General features: G+C 45.2%; 1 protein-coding gene across 1 annotated transcript in view; it reads right to left on the bottom strand.

Annotated features, from left to right (window-relative positions):
- Positions 1-12,744, bottom strand: part of SUSD6 (sushi domain containing 6) — an 89,584-nt gene that overhangs the window by 37,077 nt on the left and 39,763 nt on the right. Inside the window, exon 2 of the mRNA XM_059182441.1 lies at positions 9,220-9,422. Within this exon, the coding sequence (XP_059038424.1) occupies positions 9,220-9,340 (121 nt within the window). The 5' untranslated portion in view covers positions 9,341-9,422. The remainder of the gene's footprint in view (positions 1-9,219; positions 9,423-12,744) is intronic.

The following is a 12,744-nucleotide window of genomic DNA, read 5'->3' as shown; positions in this document are numbered from 1 at the left end:
TCCTCTCACAGACATACCACAAGGACCCAACTACAGCAGAGACCTTCCACCACAATTCAGTCCAGTGCCTGGCCCCAGAAAGCCCTCCATGGCATTATATACTTCCCGCTGTCCTCCCTGCCCACCTTATGTCAACACTCACTTGCTAAATGAGGTAATGCTGCTGAGGAAAATACTAAACCCAGTAGGTACCACAGCAACCCTGGCCACCCCGAGTCATTAGGTCTTGGAGCAAGTCTATAGGGTGTGTGTATCATGGTCTGCAGAACAAGGGGTTCAGGTTTCCCAAAGCTGCAATTCTGAGAAGTCTTTTTTTTTTTAATGTTTTGTTTATTTATTTAAGAGAGAGAGAGAGTGAGTGTGCGCGCACACCAGAGAGAAAGCATGAGCAGTGGTGGGGCCAGGGAGGTTGGGGGAGGTAGAGGCAGAAGCAGACTCCCCACTGAGCAGGGAGCCCAATGCAGGACCCTGGGTCATGACCTGAGCCAAAGGCAGATACTTTACCGACTGACCACCTATCCACTCCCTTCAATTCCCAGAAGTCTTAACAAGCTGTCTGATTCCTTTCCATCAAAAATAGTTAAGGTTCCCAGAACTGGAAACTTGTTCTTTGGGAAACCTCTGACAACCTCAAGAAAAAGGACTAAGAGCTCCTACTAATTCCATGCAAGAAATACACACAAAGCCTACTCTCCTCCCTCCAGACCTTATTAATTCTAGTAGTAAGGGTATGAGCAGGGTCTCATAAAGGATGTGACTTGGAATTGGATTCTGAAGGATGAAGAGTCAGGTTTAGGAGGAAGGGGAAGAGGCACAATTCCAGCCACAGGAATCTAGCCACTGGAAGAATAGTGAGAACAGGCTTTGAAGGTGTTAATGTTCAGAAAAAGGAGTCCCCTTGGCCTTGACTTGAGAGATGAATAGAGGGAATTATGGGTGGGAAAAAAGGGGAGCCAAACCCATTCTTTCAACCTGGGAATTATTTCTTTGTATGCCAGGCCATGTTTTACATATACAACCTCATTTAATTCTCACAATCATCTTATGAAGTAGGCATTATTATCATCCCCATTCTAGCGAAACAAAGAAAGTATGGTCAGAACTTTATCCAAGGTAACACAGATAGCTACGAGTAGGGGCCACATTCAAACTGAGGCAAGTGGACTTCAAGGTCAATGCTTTTAATCAGAATACACTGCTTCTCCAAAAACAAGAAGTCCATAAAAAATAAAGAATCTTGCCATCCACAGCAATATGGATGGATCTAGAGGATATAATGCTTAGTCAAGGGGCGCCTGGGTGGCTCAGTGGGTTAAGCCGCTGCCTTCGGCTCAGGTCATGATCTCAGGGTCCTGGGATCGAGTCCCGCATCGGGCTCTCTGCTCAGCGGGGAGCCTGCTTCCTCCTCTCTCTCTGCTTGCCTCTCTGTCTACTGTGATCTCTCTCTGTCAAATAAATAAAATCTTTAAAAAAATAATAATAATGCTTAGTGAAGCACGTGACATAAGTGAAATAAGGCAGGGGTCAGAGAAAGCCAAATTCAATGTGATTTCACTCATCAGTGGAACTTAAGAAACAAAACTAATGAACAAAGAAAAAAAAGAGACAAAAAATGCAGACTCTCAGCCACAGAGAATGCACTGATGGTTACAGGGGGGTGGGGGGTGGAGGGATGGGTGAATTAGGTGAAAGGGATTAAGAGTACACTTAACCGTAATGATCACTGACTAATATACAGAATTGTTGAATCACTATACTGTACACCTGAAACTAATATAACCTCATACGTTTATTACACTGGAATTAAAAACAACACGCAAGGGGCATGCCTGAAGAATAATGACAGCCGGATGTCACACTGAGCTGTACTAGTGACCTCAATGGCCCCATGAGAGCTGTGGGTGGTATTTACCCACCTAACAAGAGACAGCTCTGTGAAAAAATGCTAGGGGACAATGTTTTTTTAATAGTTATAATCTAGGGGAACCTAGGGGCACCTGGCTGACTTGGTTGGCAGAGCACACGACTTTTTTTTTTTAAGGTTTTATTTATTTGACACAGAGAGAGAGAAAGAGAGAGAGAGAGTCAAAGAGCACAAACAGTGGCAATAGCGAGGGAAAAGGAGAAGCAGACTTCCCACTGAGCAAGGAACCTGATGCAGAATTCAATCCCAGGACCCCGGGATCATGACCTGAGCTGAAGGCAGACACTTAACTGACTGAGCCACCCAGGCACCTGGAAGAACATACAACTCTTGACCTCTGGGCCCCACGTTGGGCATAGAGATTATTTAAATAAACAAATAAATTAGCTTTTTAAAGAAATAGTATAATCAGGGTGCCTGGGTGGCTCAGTGGGTTAAAACCTCCGCCGTCAGCTCAGGTCATGGTCCCAGGGTCCTGGAATCGAGCCCCACATTGGGCTCTCTGCTCACTAGGGAGTCTGCTTCCTCCTCTCTCTGTGCCTGCCTCTCTGACTACTTGTGATCTCTGTCAAATAAATAAATAAAATCTTTAAAAAAAGAAACAGTTATAATCTCACCCTATCTTCCAGTACATTCAGATTTCATGCATTAGGCTGGCTTCAGGTGAGGCAGGTAAACAAGGCTAGGAGAGATCAGCAGCCAGCAACCCTTTTTCATGCAGCAGCATAGAAAGGTTGTCTCTAAATACGGCTGTCCCTCTGGGCCTCAAAGCTAACACAAGTCAGACCAAGGTCACTCCTGACCTGGCCACACTCCAGGCAGCCAGCCACCCAGAATGGAAGTGGAGGCTCAGACCCTCCACAGGCTCACCCTCCTGAGTGAGGTAGAGGAAAGGAATCTCCAAGAGGGTAAGAGGTGAGGAAAAGAATCAACCTGCAAACCAACTAGAATAATTAAGAACTTTGAAAGCAGGCCCTAGGTTTTTCGGTTTTGTTTGTAAAGCATCCTGTGGCCCTTTTTGCAGAAGGAGTTGGGCATCTAAGGATATCATCCTCGCTCACAAATTAGGCCTGGGTAGTTAGGGCACCTTTGCTTAGAAGGTGGAATCTGTGTTGACTCAGGGCTTTAACCAAAGTGAGACCCACTCAGATGTTCAGTTCACTGGACTCCTGGTTTCTGTTCCTCAAAACTTACAGTGCAAGGCTGATGCCATGCGTCTGAAGTGTTCTCAACATGGCACAACAATCAGCCTGAGGAAGGTAATTTCTCAATATCTTTTCCTGATGCCACCCTTCAGCAAGCCACATAATGACCCATCCAGCCGCCTCCCACAATCCTCAAGTCTTTTTATAGTCACAGGTAATTACACCATGGAGAGATTACATCACTTCATCGGCAGTGTTTACAACTGACAGGAAGATGCTGTGCGGATGTTTTGGGAACTACATCCTCATTTAGCAAACAATTTGCTGTGGTTCCTATTGTTCTTTTCCAAGAATAGAACCGCCTTGGCAAACTTTGTGCCTAAACTGGGAACCAAACAACTAAGGGCCATTGTAGATGAGAACAGAAATCACCACAGAGGCAAACATGGTAACCCAGTGATGACTCCTTCATCCTTTATCCACGGGAGGAAACACAGACGGCGTCTTTCTTTCTGTCAAAAGAATCCTCTGAAGATTGCCCGGAGTGCTCCAAAAGGGTGACACAAGAAATGGGTCTCAGAGAAGCCTACCACTCAGCACAGGCAGTGTGGTTCTCAGCAGACCCTGGGCAGCAGAGTTAAGACAGACTGGACACAAATCCCAGTCAGCTTCTCTACTGACTGCTGCCTGTCTCTGAGTGGGTTATGTAACCTCTCTCAGCCTCAGTTTCTCATCTATAAAATGGTTACATGACCACCCAGCACACAACCTTTCCGAAAGCTTCAAATGGGATGATACACAGAGAGCCTGACACATAAATGATGCTCTGTATGCATCAGCTTCCAGCTTGTCCTCTCCCCGCAGCTCAGTGCACATTACCTCTGACCCCAGATCCCTTCAGAGATGGCGATGGTGAGCCAGGGCCACCTGTCAACCCCTCTCCGCTACAGCAAAGTCAAGGGCCAAAGCCACATCCTATCCCTGAGAGCCTTGTTCTCAGCATTTTCCATCTTCAGTGAACACTAACTGCCAGGCTTTCTCACCCTACTGCATAGAAACATAGATGGCTGTTTTCCCTGCTATTTTAAAATTGGTTTAGGTGCTTGTGTGATATTTAACATGGCCTAGAGTGTCATGGAAACACTTTAAGGGGGGAAAAAATCAGAAACAGGAGCACCTGGGTAGCTCGGTCAGTTAAGTCTGCCTTTGGCTCGGGTCATAATCCCAGAGAGCTGGGATCAAGCTCCACATTGGGCTCCCTGCTTCTTCCCAACATTGGGAATTCTGCTTCTCTCTCTCCCTCTGCTCCTCCCCCTCCTCGCTCTTCTCTCTCTCAAAATAAAATCTTAAAAAAATTAAAAGTCAGCAACAAGTAAAATACAGAGTTTTTTCCAGTAAATCCCCTCAGGAAAGGGAGAGAATGAAAATCAAAAGCTTTTCACATGAGTCAGCGAGCAGGCGGGTTGAGACCATCACACTAGACCTTTCCGGAAGGCAAAGGGGTTTCAAAAAGACCAGTCCTTCCTCAACTGGTCAAGTCATACACCTAGTCCCACTTCCTTACCCTGAACACAAAAAATGACTTTGCATCTTTAGTTTTGTTTTTTTAAAGACAGCAAAAAATGTCATCTGCATAAAAATCTCCTGCCCAGCATGACTCAACAGCGGGCAACTCTGTTGTTATCATTATTTGGGAATTACAGCACACATTTTATAGGCCAAGTATCCTCCAATCATTTTTATTAGGCTACACAACACCAACCTCACATCCTTAAGGATTTTGTTTCTGTTTTGAAGGAGACACAAAGAGGTCAAATGATTTGCCTAAGGTCATAAAACATGCTTCTTTTCTTTCTTTTTTTTTAGATAAAGTTTCTTGAGATCATAGGTAAAGGCACCTAGGGGGCTCAGTCAGTTACGCATCTGCCTTCAGCTCAGGTCGTGATCCCACCCAGAGTCTGGGATTGAGTCCCACACTGGGCTCCCTGCTCAGCAAAGACTCTGTTTCTCCCTCTCCCTCTGACCTTCCCCCTGCTGCTCGTGCTCTTTCTCAAATAAATATATAAAATATATTTTTTTTAAATCACAGGTAAAGGGAAGGAGTTGTGAGATCTGAAAAAGGCTGCTACACAGTCGGGACCCTAATTCTTCTCTAGCCCAAGAAGAGAGGGAAGCTGGGTACTCTGCATATATATACATACACACATATATACATATATATACATATGTATATATATAAAAAAATATATATACATATACATACGTGTGTGTGTGTGTGTATTTTTTTTTTTTTAAATTCTGGTCTGCCTACACAGTGTGAACCAGGTGTGAAGATAAAATATGCTTCCTTGGGGCACCTGGGTGGCTCAGTGGGTTAAGCCTCTGTCTTTAGCTCAGGTCATGATCTCAGGGTCCTGGGATCGAGTCCCACATTGGGCTGTCTGCTTGGCGGGGAGCCTGCTCACCCCCCCTGTCAAATAAATAAAAATCTAAAAAAAAAAAAAAGCTTCCTTTTGTCACTCCCCAAAAGGAGACTTCTAATAATCTTCTCTATCTGTTTAAGGAATGACCAAAGGGGAAGCTGGACCTACTGCCTCTGGAAACCAAGATGGAAAACTGAACCTCGATCATGGCATAACTCTGCACCAGAATTCTCTAGTGCCCGTCCTACATGATTCTTTTCTACACCTGAGCAATTATGACCAAGACTAAAGGTGACTGTGGTATTTTATAACCAGAGACCACACTGATGAACTGCCCCCCTACAGGATGCCCACTTCCCTATGTCCAGTGGGACTCTCACAGAAGCACATTCAAAGTCTACTAGAGCCTACTGGGTAACAAAGACTGTGTAATTTACAAGCACCTCCTTTTAAAATGCTTCCAGAGTGGGTGTTCAGGTGCAGCTACAGGAGCTGGTAAGATACATACCAAGAGGAAAAGGGGACCTTTCCTGAACTGAACTGCCTTTCCTTGACCTCAGAGTATCTGAAAGTCTAGGTTTCTTGTCAAGCCTATCTGGCAAGCTGCTTATGGCAGGCACAGCCATACAGGTGTGCTCGGGTTTCAGGCCAAGGAGTGGGTGCCTTCCTCCCTAAGAAGCCACTGCAGAAAGGGAAACGCACTGGCAGCGCCATGATACACTGGATCTAAGTAATGGGGCCACCCCTTCCCCTGCCTGCATCCTGCTCTGTGCCAGTACACATTTTACGGGGAGCAGAAAAGACCTGGGGGTGGGGTGGCAGGGGAGGGAGGATTCTGTGCAGATGGGGGAGGGAAAAAACTACAGAGCCAACTTTTCCATCCTGCTCTGAGCCCACACTACAGACATACGTTTTTCCACATTGGAGAATAATAATCCCTTTATCCAGCCAGTCTGAAACCATCAGTCCCTGATAATTGAATTCAGACCTTGGATGGAAAGTTGGGAAGGTGTGCGTAGTTGGAAAATGGGGTGGGAAATGGGAGGAGGCAAGGGTGGAGCCCATAAAAAAGAGGGTGGCAGTAGGTGGAATGGCTTAATGAAGCTAAAGAGGCTAAAGACTTCAGAAACCAAAGGCAGACATTCTACCCTACTATTGCCAGGTCACACAAAGGGACAGCTCCCCTAATGCAGCCTGGGAAGAAGACGGTCTTGGTAGCATACCAGGCACTAAGCCAAGTTCTGATCCTGAGTAAGACGGTAGGACCCTAGCCGTAGGACCCTAGGCGAGTACATGACCTCTAAAATCCTAGCTCCGACAGTCATTCCACTTATGCACATACTTATTGAGCACCATTTGTTCTGGGCTAGGGGCAGGGCGGCAAATCTCTTCAATAAAGGGCTAAATGTTTTAAAGTCTAAATACTTTAGGTTTTGGGGGTGACACAGTTTATGTCACAACTACCCAACACTGCCACTATAATACAAACAGACACAGAAAAAATATATTATGAATGAATATTGCTATGTTCCAATAAAACTTTATTTATGGACACTGAAATGTGAACTTACAATTTTTATATATACATGAAATAATATTTTGATTTTTTCCCGATCATTTAAAAATATAAAACCATTCTTGGCTCACAGGCCATACAAAAGCAGCATAGAGGACTTGGTCCAGGGACCATAGCTTGCCAACTTCTACTCTAGACATACAGTGGTGAACAAGACAGGGTCTTCATATCCTGTGGCTCTGTGACTACCACTTCTAGAGAGCGTCTCTGGCTTGGGCTGCAAGCCCTGGGAACATAAGCCCTGCTTCACCTGGCTGTATGTTGGTGGATCCTGGCCACTTTTTCCTCTGGAACTTCATATAGCCACAATGCCCAGACTGTGGGGTCCCAATCATTAGCGGCTTCCTTGACTGTGCTAAATAAGAGCTCCTCACAACCAGAGAGATCTTAGGCTTTATGGCAAAGGTTTAAATTAAGTGTCAGAGCAGGGTGAAGAGAAGGCAATGGACGAGAAGATCAGTACGTGGGTGGTGGAGAAGGCTACAGTGCAACAAGAGACGCATCACTATTTCTCCCAGCAGCTCAAAAGAAAAATCGTAGATGAGACTGCACCATTATCTGTATGTGTTGGGTAAGTGGGTGGTGGGAGATGACAGAGAATGAGAGAGAGCACTGAGCTATGGGGACTCTATACACTGCACTATACCACACTGCCCCTATCCTTCCGAAGTCCCCTTCCAGAATCTAACTAAAGATCCCTCTCTACGGAACGCTGTCCAAAGAAAACTACCATCTGTATATATCTAATGAAGTCTGGTAGGGGCCACATTACTATCATAATTAGTTGAGGGGTGCATGCAGCTCAGTCGGTTGGGCGTCCAACTCTTGATTTCAGCTTGGATCGTGATCTCAGAGTCGTGGGATCAGGTCCCACATTGGGCTCCCCACTCAGCACAGTATGTTTGTCACTGTCCCTCTGTTCCTCCCCAACTTGTGTGCATGCATGCTCTCTCTAGTAAATAAATACATAGAATCTTTTTAAAAAATCATCATCAGGGGCACCTGGGTGTCTCAGTGGGTTAGGCCTCTGCCTTCCGCTCCGGTCATGAGCCTTGGTTCCTGGGATCAAGCCCCAAATTGTGCTCTCTGCTCAGCGGGGAACCTGTTTCCCTTACTCTCTCTCTCTGCCTGCCTCCATGCCTACTTGTGATCTGTCTGTCAAATAAATTAATAAAATATTTTTTTAAAAAAAATCATCATCAGTTGAGACCCCCTACTGGTGCTTGCAAATACAGAGGCTCTATGGAGGTTCTCTAGCATCACCCAGAGGCCTATGGTACAAACCCAAATACGCCCTTTCCTAGAAGAACGCCGGGTGTAGAGGACCACATGAATAGAAGCTGGAAAGGTCTTCAGAGCACTGTGGAAGGCAATAAGGATCATACAAACTCAAAAAGGCTCACGGCTGCATTTTCAGCTGCTGCTAGGACCCCTACACCTCACCAGATTCAATCAGAAAGTCCTCAGAATCATGAAAATACAGAAGGAGGGAACTGAATATGACCTTAAAGGTACCTAGGTCAACTCCTTCGTTTCATAAATGGAGAAACTGAGCCAAGGAATGGCGAAATGGCATGTCTGAGATCACGAAGTTTAGAGTGTCAGTGACCAGGTCCTGGTTTCACTAAATTACAAGACCTCAACTCTACTTATTCTGAGAGAAAACATAAAGAGACAAGAAACAAACAATAATGAACTAACAATCATGAAGCACCAATTGTGTTAGACTAGTCCCCAGGTAGGGACTAGTATCACCCCATTCTGTCGCTGAGGAAACTGAGGCTTAGAGAAGTGAGATCTGCTCAAATCCCAGAGCAAGCAACAGCAGCACTGGACTCAGAACACCAGCAGTCTGATTCCCAAACCTGCTGCCTATCATGCTCTGAAGGCTACAGCTCCATCCTCCCTGGTGACTCCAGCTGTAGGGAGAGAGCCCATAACAACATCCCCTGGACGTTCCTACACACCCCTCCCTTCAGCTGGCTCAGGAGGCCCCTTACTGCCACTCCCCTTGACTGGCCCCCTGCTTTACCACAGCACAAAAGACTCCCTGCAACTGGCCTCTAGGTGGAGAGTCCCCTATCCCAGCTTCGGGAGAAAGAAAGGTATGAGCCTTTTCCCTCCCCCACAGAAAGGCAGGCCCGAACCCACCTGAGGCAAGGCTCTCTCCAAGGAGGGTACTAAGGATCACCAGCGGAAGGAACACTCCATGTCCCACGGAGGCCACGGCCAACGCTGCAGTGCTCTTTGGTGCTATCCTGCCATGGCACATCTTTTATCCGTCCAAGGTATTTAAAAAAAAAAATTTTAAAGCCAGAAGTAAGAATTCTAAAGTCAGCCACGGGTAGATTTACCTATAAAAAAAACAAAACAAAACAAAACAAAGACATAAGTGAAAGCTTCAGCCTTAAGTTTGCTGTAGTAGACACTTTGATAAGGAAGCTATATAGTCACAAAGTTCAAGAATTCTAGTAAATGAATTCCTGCTGCCAAGAAAGGACAGCCGCCTAAGTGGCTTTTCAACTTGTATCTGGGGGAAATGCTGAGGCCTGCAGCAGAGTGCCACGAGCGTCCACAGCCAGGAGTCAGATCCTTGCAACAGGACAAGGACACAAGCACAGGCTCATCTGAAGATCTGTCGGGCACAGCAGAGCTTTCAGAAACTGCCCCGGCTCTGCCCCACCACCTCCCAGCCTCCAGCAGAGAGGAGGGGAGAGGCGGCTGTTGACACAGTGCTACACCCCTGAGTCAGGCTTTGCCTTTGCCACCTGGACTCATAGCAAGTTCAACCAACCAAAAGGAAAAAAAAAAAAAAAAAATAGAAAACACGTGTCTTAAAGGGAGAAATACACCGCCTAGAGAAGGAATGCAGCAGTGGAAGCCAAGAGCCCTGGCCAGGCTTGTTCAACTGCCAGAGGCTGGATGAGCCCCTGAGGATCTGACACTGACTCCACAGCCATGACTCTCAAAAATGGACCAATTAATCCAGGCTCACCCAACACACCTGTGACCCCAGAGGCCACACTTGTTGATTGCACCTGACAACAACTAGAGGGAGGACCATCTCTAGAGGGAGGACAGTCTGTAATTGTTTTTTGTTTGGTTGGGGTTTTTTTAAAGATTTTATTTACTTATTTGACAAACAGAGATCACAAGTAGGCAGAAAGGCAAGCAGAGAGAGAGGGGGAAGCAGGCTCCCTGCGGAGCAGAGAGCCCAATGCAGGGCTCGATCCCAGGTCTCTGGGATCATGACCCGAGCTGAAGGCAGAGGCTTTAACCCACTGAGCCACCCAGGCGCCCCGACGGTCTGTAATTGTTAACTGCCCCTCTCCACCCCGTTCAGACTATGACTTAAGACAACTAGGAACCAGTCTTTAAAAAAAAAAAAAAAATCAGGGGTCAAGAATTTCAGGGATTACTTTTCTACCTGCCTTCCGAGAAGCTGAAGAGTTGATACAGGCCTATTATATTTTAGTTAACTCATCTGATTTCATTTATCCTTGTTTATAACAGGTATTCCAAATAAGATTACACTCCCTTTTTAAATTCCATACACATATCTCCTTCTCCATTAATAAGGTTTCATGTAAATAGATAAGGGAGCCGGCCATCTACAACCCTAATAAAGGATACCCCTGAGATTCTGCCAGGGATATTAACCAGCCCTGCCTTCTATCTATGTCTGAAGCCTTGACTGACGCCTACATCCCCTGCTAAAGAGAGTTATTCCAAACAGCAGCATGAGTTGTCTCAGTATGAAGGAAAAGCAGCTATGAAAGTCTTCAATGAGCATGAGCCAGGGGTTCAAAAACAGAGCTAACTTTACTCACTACCACCAAATAGCTGTGAATGTAGCAGTCTTCTCTCCACAGCTTTTACACAGGCTCCAACTTGAGCCTTTAAAGCTGTAAAAAACGGATGGTTCCTGAAGAAGTCTGGGGGTAGAGTCAGTAAGTGACCCAAATCAGTACACAAAACTGTGTACATGTAAATATGTGGAACGTATACACATTTAGGTGGCTAAGAACAATGGAGTTAGAATGCCAAAATTCAAATCTGTTTACTCTATTATGACCATGTGACCAAATGATTCTCTTAGCCTCAGCTTCCTCATCTGTAAAATGGGAATACTAACCATAGGTCTTCATAGGTTTGATGTAAAGATTATCAGACAAAACACTTGGCAAGTCCCTGGCACTTTGCAAGTCCTCAGTGAACACTGCCTGCTATTGCTGTTGTAATTATTAATAAGGACTGAGCTTGATAAGACCTTAGAGGTCATAAGGTTTCACCTCTTCATTCGACAGATGCCACAACCAAGATCAGAAGAGGTTGAAGAATATGGCCAGTTAGCAAAAGGCCCTTTGGTGCTGCCAATTTTGGTTCATTGACAGCAGGAAGCTCTACCAAGTAGTCATCATTCCCTCAAGGCAACAGCCCACAGATCACTGAGAATAATAATACCTGGTTGTGCCCCATCACAGCACGTGCACAAATACTTCTGTAGTGAATGGATGGCACCGGATCAGAGTGGTGCTTAGATGTTCTGTGCACAAGTGAAGGCAATCAAGAAAGATTACCCGGAAGAAATGATGCTGACTGCTAGTGTTAGTGAAAAAGGAGAAAAAAAGTACCAAATACAAGTGGAACAGAACAATGAGAGCACAGTACTCTTGGCAGAGGCAGAGTTAAGGGCTAGGCTAAGAAATTTAAACTTTACCATGAAAACTATGTAGCACTTACAGGATTATAAACAGAGAAGTTATAAGACCAAATTCATTTAGGAAGATACTCTGGCAAGGATTTTGGAGTCGGGTGTAGGGGGCACCAAGTGGTAAAGGATCTTAAATTTAGTATTTTATAATTAACGTGGAGCTCTTTTGAGGGCAATTTGACATCTGTCCCCAAAATGCATATATTCTCTAACCTATCAGTTCTACTTTTAGAACCTGTCCTCAAAAATCACATGAGCAATGATGTAGATGTAAGATAATCACTGCATCCTTTGTACCGGCAAAAGATTGAAGTGAAATGAGTTTAACAAGTTGTCATACACACATGTAATGGAATACTATGCACTGGTTTGAAAAGAACTAGGCAGGTCAGTCTGTACTCATATATGGAATCACTTCCAAAATTAGCACGTGAAAAAAACCACTTGTGAGTATGCATGTATTTTTAAAGGGGATACACATATACACACATGCATGCCTGGAAAATCTCTCTCTGGAATGATGCATAAAAAATTGGTAGCTAACGACTGCCTTCGGGGAGGAGAAATGAGTGATTAACAGGAAAAGAACTCATTTTTCACTGTACATATTCCCCTTTAATCTCCTTGAGCCGTGTACCGTGTACATGTATTACATATTCATATGGGTAAAAATGTAAAATAAAATTAAAGTAGCCAGGTCTTCTTGCACACCGCCTGTCTCCTCCCTCAACAAACTTGACATTCAAATAAAACTGACTACCCCTCCTGCCAGGAATACAGTCACTTCCAGGGCTCAGCACAAGGGGGCATCTCCTGGGGGAGTTCTGACACTTCCTACCATGCCCACCTCCAGTAGAACTAACCCCCTTACATCCCAAGTATCCTGAGCACCCTGCTATGACTATACCTCTAATAGGTTAATATATCTACATGTTTATCTGTTTTGCCTCATCAGACTCAAC

Source organism: Mustela lutreola, chromosome 7, assembly GCF_030435805.1.
Source record: "Mustela lutreola isolate mMusLut2 chromosome 7, mMusLut2.pri, whole genome shotgun sequence".
NCBI lineage: Eukaryota > Metazoa > Chordata > Mammalia > Carnivora > Mustelidae > Mustela > Mustela lutreola.
This window is presented reverse-complemented; position numbering and strand designations above follow the sequence as displayed.